The sequence below is a fragment of the Asparagus officinalis genome, chromosome 7, assembly GCF_001876935.1.
Source record: "Asparagus officinalis chromosome 7, Aspof.V1, whole genome shotgun sequence".
NCBI classification, from domain to species: domain Eukaryota; kingdom Viridiplantae; phylum Streptophyta; class Magnoliopsida; order Asparagales; family Asparagaceae; genus Asparagus; species Asparagus officinalis.
Window position 1 is genome coordinate 62,814,201 of NC_033800.1, and position 11,569 is coordinate 62,825,769.

The 11,569-nt window shown below is 37.1% G+C and overlaps 2 protein-coding genes across 4 annotated transcripts in view; both read right to left on the reverse strand.

Moving 5' to 3' along the window:
• On the reverse strand, window positions 1,877-8,505 carry LOC109848234 (glucan endo-1,3-beta-glucosidase 6-like). Of its 3 annotated transcripts, none has more exons than XR_002248745.1 (4): window positions 8,048-8,505; window positions 4,720-6,124; window positions 2,609-2,684; window positions 1,877-2,309 (listed from the first exon to the last, which is right to left on the reverse strand). XR_002248745.1 is itself a non-coding variant. In XM_020417650.1 (2 exons), exons 1-2 carry the CDS (start codon window positions 8,380-8,382, stop codon window positions 5,008-5,010), a joined length of 1,452 nt encoding a protein of 483 aa, XP_020273239.1. In that variant the 5' UTR covers window positions 8,383-8,505; the 3' UTR covers window positions 4,645-5,007. The 3 variants fall into 3 exon arrangements, 1 of the variants encoding a protein (XP_020273239.1); XR_002248746.1 differs by having other exon boundaries at window positions 1,877-2,340; XM_020417650.1 differs by lacking the exons at window positions 1,877-2,309; window positions 2,609-2,684 and having other exon boundaries at window positions 4,645-6,124.
• The window catches only part of LOC109847251 (ATP-dependent 6-phosphofructokinase 2-like), a 1,233-nt gene continuing 546 nt past the window's right edge, over window positions 10,883-11,569 (reverse strand). The window contains exon 3 of the mRNA XM_020416485.1: window positions 10,883-11,569. Within this exon, the coding sequence (XP_020272074.1) occupies window positions 11,195-11,569 (375 nt within the window). The 3' untranslated portion in view covers window positions 10,883-11,194.

Consider the following 11,569-nt stretch of genomic DNA (forward strand, 5'->3'; position numbering starts at 1 on the left):
ATCCATGGATATCCGAAGTAATGTTTTCTTTTTGATCTATTGTGAATAAGATTTACAGAGCAGACAGTACCTATATTGGCTCTTGCTTGCTGCCCCTTATCATTTAAAGAAATATGCAGTGCCATATTATTATGTCACAGATCTAGTAATCCTGAACTGGAAATCGCTGAGAGATGTGCACTAAATAGTTCCTGAAAACAAGCTAACCTTCAGAAATATCTTCTCCTTCGAAAGAGCAAAATCTACTTTTCAAATGTAATTATTTTTTTAGAACCTTAACTGCTTTTGGAACTTATATATCTTTCTAAAGTCCTACTTCATACTTGTATGGAGATAATATAGCCTCTAATTACTAAATTCTTTTTCTTCTTCTTCCTCTTCTATTTACGTGTACATATTATTTACCTTTTAAATAGCTCATCATTCACTACAAGGCGCAAGCTGCTACCCAGATACAAATCCATTTCTTGAACGAGTTAACTACGAGTTAACTACTCCTTTTTAGTATTATTTTAGTTGGGGGCATATCCTAAAACTCCACTTTTCTTAAAAACACCCTAAACTGAGCCAGGGTCAGCCCTGACCCATTTTTAAAGGGTTGTCAAACACACCCTTTGGTGTTTGCTGTATAGTTTCATGCCATAGTTTGATTTACCTTTCCCTGGCAGCAAGATGATACGTATCAGAATTCAATCTTTTTAACTGCTAAGACTATTAAAACACTTACAGGTTTGTTTTCTTGCAGAGTTAATATATTCTAACCATGTTTCATCTTTGTTTTTAGGCTTGTTTAAATTACCTTAAATTTGGGTTTGATACATATGAAGTAATAGATAAAGTTATGTAACCTAATGTTCTACCCTTTCTGCTCCACACTGGATTTGAAAATTTTCATTTGCAGATTCTATTTGGGTACTACAAGAATGGCAACAACAAAGTTTTTATCCCAAAATTTGGGGGCCATCTATAGGAATCCTATTCTTCCATTATTTTCTGTTGACAGCTATCTTCTCCATTAAGTTATTTTAAGACCGATGAAGAAAAGATTATGTTCACATTACCAATATGATGTGTTGAAATTGCAAGATTCGATTCCATTTTACTCCATTACCATCAGCATAACATCTAATTGGTATAAATTCTCTAATTGAAATTTCACAGAAATCCTAAAAATTACAGGGACATTAACTTTGTTGAGTTTCTGTATCAAATGGGTCAAACTATATACCTAAGTATATTTTAGAAGCATTTTCTTTGTAATATAATTTTTTCTTGTTTTGATTTGCAGCAATTCTTTTTCAAATCGCAAGTAATCGGGACCAGCAAATTAAGTATTGGGAATTGCGAGGATTATGTCTGGGTGACAAAGGATGAACTGATGGAATATTTTCCAGAAAAAGCTTCATTCTTCAACCAGATGATCATTAGCTGAAGGCAATCACAGAGCTGATATAAGATGCATCTTTAAGCAATGTAGGTATAGACCCCCATCGGTGTGAGTTTTGAGGACAAACTTTAACTTCAGTGATCCTGGTTGAAACCATGTGTTCTTTGCTATGGAAGTATTTATTTGTCAGCAGAGACATCCCGAGCTGGAAGTTTTTTTTTATATCATCTGTAGTCAGGAAATTCTTCATTGTCGATTCAGTAGATGACCACAACAGAGTATGCTACATCCCTGTGTTAATAATCCTGAAACTTGAATATCCAACTTTGTAGATCTCTGCCAGACTATTTGAGAACTGTTAGTTTATTTAAATTTTCACTCCGGCAGTCTGAGAGCTGGTATGTTTGCTTTTAGAGAAAAAAATTGCTGGAGAGGGAGGCAAGCGTCTCTTCTCTTTCAATATCTGTTTCTATGACTGTCAATAAGATCTTAATTTTAACAACAATCTTATTGATTCGGGCATTTACAGTAGTTCACCCTTCGTAGAAAAGTATGATCAATACAACTTATCCCTATAGGGGTAAATATTGGAAATTGGAACAATCTGACTATTTCCCCTTTAAGCACACGGCCATAAGGAATCTATGCGAGAAATAAGACTTTCGCTTCAAGAAACTTTTCTTCATTATTGGAGCTTTAGTTTCTTCGCTGTGCTCTTGTGTCGCGCCTGATACTGTAACTCTTCTTCCAGATTCACAGCCAGAGCATATGAAGTTACCATTGCGAGCAGTATGACGATGATATGACCAGTCTGATGCAATTCTGCCAGTTTTGCGTACTGCTTTAACGACCGTGTTCTGATCGATATAGCCCAAAACTGTGAGTTTGCTCGATACGACATCTATTTCGACACATGTGACCCCTGTAAAGAAATTTTATCGAGCCATCCGTGTCTAAGAATAAGAGAAACGCTGAGATATAGTATTTACGAGAAAAGGTTTATTGATAGTAAACAATAAGAAAACACCGAGAAATGTACACCATGCACATAAGCGAATCAGGTAAAAAGATACAAAAACAGCTAGTTTATAGAGCGAAGGGATTGTCATTGCCGAATATGAACAAAAACCACGTACTGACTTCAGTTCACGAAAGAGCAATCATAGAAATGTCATCAAGATTTAAATTAAATAAAAAGTAGTCAGAGCCCTTGTGAGGTACCTTTTAGATTGGATAGCGTCTTCCTCACTGATTTCTCACATGCTTTGCAATGTAATCGCACCTTAAGCTCGACCACCTGAGTGGAGAAATAATAAGAGAATTCCCTCGTCTTATTATTATTATTATTTTGGAATTTAGATGCTTGTCGTTTTGAGAAAATGTTGCAAAAAAATGAATGAAGAGAGAGAGAGAGAGAGATTACCTCCATAAAAGGAATGATCTGAAGTTGAGGTTTGGAAATGCTAATGCACATATATACGTATTAAATGGTGAAAGAATAGGAGAACAGTGAAGCTTTAATTCAAAGCAAAGGTGCGGAGGACCATGAGCATATTCCATCATAGGCGATCATTAACTCTAGCATGCGTATCATGAAATCTTATTTAGTTTGTATAAAAGAGAAGTCCATGTCTCACCTAATAATGAATTTTTTCCACATTATAATTATACATAATTATGCTATAATTGTTACAGCGTTACGGACTTGTACAATAAAGACACCACTTTTCGACTGTGCCCGTGTAATATTGGACGTGAATTACAATCATTTGATTGATTATGATCGAGAAAATAGTTTCTCAATTGGAGATGTGACGATGGAAGGGGGGGCCTAAATCTAGCGTTAACCCGGTTAATATGTTTTAAAAGAAGGAAGAAAACACTCCAACTTAAGAATTATTTTCTGCCGTTCATTAAAGAATCGAGTTAGTTTGGCGTTTAAAAACTCGGATTATTTATGAGTTTTGTTGTTTGGCTGAAAATCCCATTGAACTTGGTCCTATTTAACATCACTAGTGTGAACACCGTGCAAAGCACGACATACGGTGCATTATTATTTTTTATGCTACAGTAATTCCGGTTTTAAATACTACAGTAATATTTTGCATCTCGTCTCCGGGACAATTTTTTCAAAAGTGCTAAAGTATCTTCGTGCGCTACTTTTTAAAAATCACCGGAGCATCCTGATTTCTATACGCTACAGTAATAATATTAATATAAGTGTAGATTACTGCAGGCAGTATGAATAGTGATGGTTGGTTCTCCTTTTTATATAGTTTGCGGTCCGTGCTTTGCACGGTTTTTTTTTTTTGCTACAGTAATCCCTTTTTTTAGTAAGTCATGATTTGAATTTTTAAAATTGCTACAGTATCCAGCTCTGCTACAGTACCTTTTAAACGCTAAAGTATACCCCGTGTGCTACAGTAATATTTTTAATTAACTATTAGCTGCATTAATAATGCTATAGTAAATGTTGCTGTCGTATTTACTGTAGCATGAACAGTGAATCTCTGATCCTCCTATTTGTATATAAAGGAATAGATGTCAGCCGTCTGCGTATCTTCTTATTTATTATTTTCTTCTAGTTAAATCAGCTCTTTGTAGACGTGGGTGGTAAAATCTTCAAAGCTTAAGCTGCAGACATCCCCATTTTAGTTGTTCACTTGTTCGATGAAAGATCAGCTCGATGCCCTGGAGGCTGGAGCAAACCAAGTTGAGATTCACTGTCTAAAACTTCGCCTTCGGTATTTCTCTCTCTCCTAATTTCAAGCAAACCATCCAGTAGTTACCAGCTACAAGCACACGCTTTGCTATATGTAATGTATATATTGTGTGGCCGTGTGTGGCAAATTGTGTAAAACTAGGTCAGGACCAGCGCTGACCCAGTTTAACAGGGGGATTTAGTGGCCCGTGTTTTACCTAAAAAACCTGGGTCAGCTTTGGCCCGATTTTTCCTAATCAGGGTTCTTGTCAAAATTGAACCAGGTTTTGAACCTGGTCTACTTTTGAGCGATAGCCATACAAGCACCAGAGAAGCATATTATTTTCCAAGTTAAATTTCGACATCCATGCCTATAGAGCAAATATTAAACATTTTAAATTCAAGAATAGGTACCCACATCAGCGGTCCGGACGGTTAGGATGTTCTAATATGGCTCCTATGTTCTTAGGTTCGGTTCCAAAAAGCATTGACTTCCGAATTATTAAAAAAAAAGAATATGCAAGTTTTGCCTTCCATTCACCATAAGACCCGCAGATTATTAAAATTTATATTCAAGTTGATGACAGAAAAATAAAAGAGATTAAGATCAGAATCCATCAACCGTACATACCATAACAAAAAGGAGAGCACAAGGCATCAGAATTATCTTCTCGGTCTCATTTACTACAATCAGGCAGGTAGTCTGAGGAAAGGCCCCCTTCACAAAATTCACTCAACATCGCAAGAGACCAAAAAAGCTCAGGCACACTTCTGCAGGATCATAATCTGTGAATTGACCAAATCTGTTGAACTTTAAGCATCGACTAATAAAATTTCTACGTCAAGTAACAGTAAATCTGTTGAACTTTTTCGAGAGTTCATTCCCTACTACGAAGAAGTGATCCTCAGAAATCATTCTTCATGAAGTATTAAGCACTCTTAGATATACTAACACCCACACTATCGTAACCCAAATCCCACCGAAAATCCCACGACTAAGGCAAGAAGAAGAAGACTTAATATCATTGACTCCAACCAAAAAACGGCAATCACCAACCGAAGGATCGAGGAAAGTCACCATTCCAAGCCCATCGAAATCACAACTCCTCGGATCCTGCTTCTGTAACTGGTAGTAACTATTGAAGGCATACGAAATATTACCCTTCTCTCCAATTTCATTACACGATCCTCCGTAGCTGAGGGTTGTACAATCTGCGACGCTGCAAGCCAGTTTCATATGATTTGAGACCCCATCGAGATTCTTAGATGGATTAGCGACACACCATCTAGGTGGTAGATATCGAACTTCTCTAGCGTTCCTTAGTCCCCCGCTTCCCAAACCGAGGTTTAAAGGGTACTTTGCTTGTCCGTCGAAGGAGAAAATCCCCCAGTGCCTCTCAAAATTCCCGGGAAGCACACTCTTTTGGCCTTCATCGAATAAACTGAAGAGATATATATCTGCAGGAGGAACCCCAGGTCTTAGAGGTGTCCCTTTGTTACTAAGAACATGACTGATGAGACCTTGGTTAAAGGCTCTCGCTGCGCTAAGATTTGCACTCGTTGCACCGTCAGTAGGCCAACCGACTTCACCTATAACGATGGGCATTTGGCCATAGCCAATCTTATTGAGGGCAGCAACTAAGGTATCGTAATTTCCATCAAAAGCATTGTAGTATATATTCTGGCCATCTGTGACGGGATGAGAAGAACCATCAAAAAAAGCGTAATCTTGGGGGAACTCTGTGTTACCGTAGAGGCTAAGAAAAGGGTAGATATTGACTACGAATGGAGCTCCATTTGAGTTGAGAAAGGAAAGGAGCTGCGTCATGATTTGGGTTAATTCGGGCCTGAACGTTCCTTGAGAAGGAAGGGAGGATTCATAAGCATCAGCATTACAAGGGACTACGAGCTTTACATAGCTTGCGAGGTTTGCTTTCACAAGTGATTGCTGAACATTGGCCATTGCAGGAAGGACTAGGGACTGAAACTGACCCTGGTAGCTTGTGAGGAAGGGCTCATTTCCGACAGCAATATACCTGCAATAATCCCAATAGCTAAATGTTTATTTAAATAAGAGATTAACAAGATAGCAGTAGAATGTAACATTAAGAGAAAATCCTAATACATCACAAATCTGATATTCAGACCAAGTTTGGTCCTCAGCAAAAATCGCTGGGTGAGATGCATGAATCATAGCAACTGCTATACAAAAGTTACATAGATGAGGTAAATTTGCAGAAAAAATATGAAATGTTACATGGAACTGTTAATGAAACTGCTAACTTGAGTATATATTAAAATGCGTCATGTGCACAGTGCATGCCAGCTACACGGTAATCCTTGAAAGATGAATAACTATGCTTGCTATGGTTTCAATATAACATGATAACATCTAGTGAGAATATAACCTGGCATCATCATCTAGAGACCAAGAAGGCCAGTCCAGGTTTAGAACAAGATTTGAGTCACTGACCAAAAACCTCAAACTACTGTAGGCTAAGATTTGTGGTTAGGACCAAAACTACATATTTTCGCAGTTGGTTCATAAATTTAAAGTCCCAAGTGTTTGTCGGAGAGACAACTATAGGTCTAACTTAAGTTGCACATCATAGCTAGTACAATAAAAATAGGAAAACCTACACACACCAATACGTGATGCATTATCACTCTCATTTGCTTACTTAGCTCTGCCAGTGTGGGCCTTATTTTATTGCCAATACTGCTTGTCCCAAGCCAAGATAAAAGAGGAGGGTTGCGTTAGGTAGCCAACAAGTGTAAACCATAGTCGGATCCACGTGAACATGAATCCTCTACTATTGGAAGAATATGATTCATGTAGCCGACCCTAAAAATTGGAATAAATGCTTTCTCGTTGTTTTTACTATCCACAAATCACATGGAAACATGGAGAACTGTTAAATAAATATCGACTTAGCTTTTTTAAGTCTTGATCTTTTGTGTGACACATATCATGCACATAATAAATATGTCTTGGAAATTATAATTTTAGGTACATCGAAAGAGCTGCATTGAAAATGTGGCTTACAGAGTATTTGATTGGTATGGAGCACACATACAGCTCCTAGCTTGAAGTATCAATACTTCATAATACCTAAACTAGGCATCCTATTTGAAAAAACTTCTACACATCTTAGCTGTCAAATCGTTGCAACTGAACAGGCCTGCCTCCTTTTTCCATACCATCGCGTGTCCTGGCGAACTGCGGGGGTAATGGGGTTTTTTTCCTTAGGAGTTTTGGGCTGGCCGAATAATGGTAATCGAAGTGGGTACAATCACTTGCCAATATTGGGACTCAATGAAAGTAACAGAAAACTCAGGGAACTCCTTTCCTTCATGCAACTGACTGAAAGTGGAAGACTTCGCATAATGGAAAGAGAACAACTTAAGACGAAAATCAGAGGCATTTTAGTTTGGGAGAAGTCAAAAACTTATTCTACTAATGAAGCAAAAGTTTATACTGGATCCTAGGTGAATATGGTCAAGTAAATATTGAGAATTGTTCTCCACCCTTTTAACCAAAGGAAAATGTTATATAACATTTCATTTGCTCCTAATTCTCTACAAACTATTTCATTCACTGGCACCTGATTTTAGCACAACTAGTCATAAACCAGCACAACTAACATCAATAAACAATAAACAATATCCCAAACATAACCAACAAAAACAACCCAAATTTTAAAAAGAATTGTTCTCCACCCTTTTAACCAAAGGAAAATGTTATATAACATTTCATTTGCTCCTAATTCCCTACCAACTATTTCATTCACTGGTACCTGATTTTAGCACAACTAGACATAAACCAACACAACATCAACAAACAACATCCCAAGCATAACCAACAAAAACAACCCATTTTTCAAAAACCCAATATACAAAATTTAATAAACCAATAAAAGAACAGAATAACCAAAATTTTTAAATTAAACCCATCATACCTAATATCAGCACCACCTTTAATCAAATATCTAGACACATTCTGGCTAACAAACAAATCAGCAGCAGCAGCAGAGGCGCTCAAAACCCCAAGCATCTCATTAGGAATCCCAATCATAACTTGAATCCCACTACCCATCAAAGCTCTGAGCGCATCTGGGTCAGAATCAAACAGCTTCACCTTCTCAATCTTGTTCTCTCTCAGCAGATCCACAACAATGGGAGGTGGCAGCCTGTGAGTGGACAGACTCCCCCAGTTCACTCCAATACCAGATTCCACAACGAGAACAAATCTAAGGAGAAGCAAAAGGGGCAGAGAAAAATGGGTTGCAGCCATTTTTGCCTGGAGAATGGGAAAATGGGTTCAAAAACAGTTTTTTTTTTTTTTGGCTCTCTCTCTCTCTCTCTCTCTAACTGAGGGAGGGGAAAGCGTGAATAAAAATGGTATCTTGGGTTTAGTGTGAAGAGCGTGAAGAATGAAGGGATGTTAACTCGTTGAGTGTTTTAATTAGAGAAGAGAGAGTCGGTTTAAATGGAGTAATCAGTTTGAGTAAAGTTAACCTGCCTGAATTATTTTAAGATAATATTTTGTCTTTTTTTTACTACTGGTTGGTAGCAGATTACGTCAGTTCGAACTTTTTGACTGTACAGGGTATAGATGTTAACGGGTCGGATCAGGAGTGACTCGTACCCGTAAGTTTGGATTAGTGGAATGTAACTAGAATATATTTCTTTGGCGGGCAACAATATATATGATTAATTAAAAGATGTATTAAGAGCTTCTCTGTTTTTTGCAAGAGGCGGTGTAATTCTTCCTAAGTATTTAGTATATATTTAAGGCGTCTAGAGAAAGACTAAGAGCATGTTTGCCGGATGCTTATTTTACAAGGGCTTATAAGTTACTTATATTTTTACTTATTTCGTTAGAGTGCAAAATAATCTTTTAATATCAATAAATAAATCTTTTTATAGGTGCCAAAAAAATTAAGTTGGAAAATCTCAATTTATTATCTTCTGCTTATAAGAAAATAAGAGAAGTAAACTTATTAAACATGATCTTAGATCCTTGTAAGGAAAAACTTATATATTAAAATAAGTAGGCTACCAAGAATAGGAAATTGTAACTTGGAAATCTCTAAAAGTTTAATTTCCACCATTTCCATCCCTAAAACTTACCCACAATATCCAATAAAATATTATTTTTATCCAATAACTCATCCACATCATCCAATAAAATATTATTTTCACCCAACAACTCATCTCATATCATCCAATAAAATAAACCAAACAAAAGAAATGGGTCACATCATCCAACTCATCTCATCTCCATCACATCTCATCTTTAAAAATCACCCACATCATCCAATAATATTGTGACAACTCATCTCATCTCATCTCCATTTCATCTCCACCCATTTCCTCCAAAAAAACAAGGAAATTGATTTCCTTAAGTGTGTGTCACATCATCCAATAATATAATGACAACTCATCTCATCTCATCTCATCTCCTATTTTTTAAGAATGAACCAAACACAAGAGAATAACCTATTATAAGAAATAGGTTTCCTATTCTTTGATTTCCTTCTTTTTTAACCAACCAAACAACCTCAAAACAACTTTTCTTAAAAAATTACTCACATCATCCAATAATATGGTGACAACTCATCTCATATCATCTTCTATTATTTGATTTCCTTCTTTTTTTAGCCAACCAAACAACTATAAAACAATTTTTTAAGGAAATAGGTTTCCTATTCCTTGATTTCCTTCTTTTTTTTTTGGCAAGCAAACAGCCCCTAAGGGGCTGTTTGGATGTCTTTAGGAAACTAGAGTATTTATGACACAAAATAGAAAGTGGTTATCCACCTCACCACTTTTCATTCGAGTGTTTACATTGTTTGGTTAGGAATCTTTGTGAATCCTAAAATAATAATATTACAATATTGTTTGGATAGTATAATGTAAACTAGAGTATTTATGACACAAAATGTAGAGTATTTATGACACAAAATAGAAAGTGGTTATCCACCTCACCACTTTTCATTCGAGTGTTTACATTGTTTGGTTAGGAATCTTTGTGAATCCTAAAATAATAATATTACAATATTGTTTGGATAGTATAATGTAAACTAGAGTATTTATGACACAAAATGGAAAGTGGTTATCCACCTCATCACTTTCTACAAGATTTTGACTTTTTTATTATTTTTTTGGACACATTTATGACATTGTGTAAGCTTTCCAACAAAATAACTCCTAATTTTGGTGATTTTGCTTTCGGTGACACCTCATCAAAAGGTATAAACTTTTCATGTAAAAAAGAATTTAAACAAACAATGTAAAGTGATGAAAGCTGACATTAGGACTCACTTTTTTTACACTTTCCATCATTTTACATGGTAAAAACATACAACCAAACAGCCCCTAATCAGAGCAAACTTAATGAAAGAATAAAATAAAGGGTACTTACTTTTTAAAAAAAAATCCTTATTAAAGTATATGTGCTGTGGTAATTTTCACTGCACAACGAAAAGAAACGAGCCCATGTGGATAAACAGTAACAAAAGCCAGCCGACGGTGGGACCTGGCTTGTGGAGAGAGAACTTTCTAAAAGCTACATAATTATTTAGTAGAAAAAATAGTTTAAACTTCCTACTTTGGGCCCACATCTGTGAAAAGAAAGTTTAAACCTCTACTTTGGACCTACACGTGTGAGGAGCCCGAACTCCACATGTCCCAAACTACAAACTGTACACTTTTAGATTTAAGATTGCCTTTGGTTTGTTGGCCTTATTTATCTCCAAGTTGCACTTGCACACAACAACTAATTTAGCTCATTTCTAGATAAATATTCTCCCCCAAATAAGAAGATAACATATGATAATCATCAAACACACTGATAGATAATCCTACACGTTACTATTAGCTTTTGCATGCACCCGGTGCTCAATCTTTATCTCACCCAGTTGCATTCTCAGTTCCACGCCAGCTACAGATAGATGAGGGTAAGAGATGCACATATCGGCACAATATCAACCACAACAAAGAGTAAAAGCTCTCAGTAGTCTCATTATACAATTCTCCAAAGATCTCACAGCCGCCTCCAAAAGAACCGGGCTCTATCGAAAGCTCGTGTTAATTTCTTAAGCTCACCCCTTTTGGAAATCAGGCTGGTTCGTCACCGACCGGACCCATGCCCACTTATGATCCTTTGTATCCACCACATTCTTCGCCGACGCCACCTCCTCCACGGGTATATACCCGTAATTCCCGTTGATCGGGCCCCACGGGCCCACGTCGAGAAACACGGGATTGCCGGACTCGTCTCTCTCCTCCTTCTGAGACTCGGTTCTCGGTATCATATCTTGGCCAGCGCCCTCGGCGACGACTATCACAGCGTGTCCATTTTGTTTCAACGTCTGGTCGAGGAATTCGAAGAGACCACCTTTGCCTTCTAAGTAGAACTCTGTTTCGGGGATGAGGCAGCAGTCGACATCGCGGCTGCTGAGGGTGGAGTGAAGGGC

What these genes read in the sequence shown, in the direction of transcription:
- LOC109848234 (XM_020417650.1), bottom strand. Translation starts at nt 8,382, where the DNA reads ATGGCTGCAACCCATTTTTCTCTGCCCCTTTTGCTTCTCCTTAGATTT. An exon ending in AAAGGTGGTGCTGATATTAG is followed by an intron (nt 6,125 to 8,047) that starts GTATGATGGGTT and finishes GGATTATTGCAG; the next exon opens with GTATATTGCTGTCGGAAATG.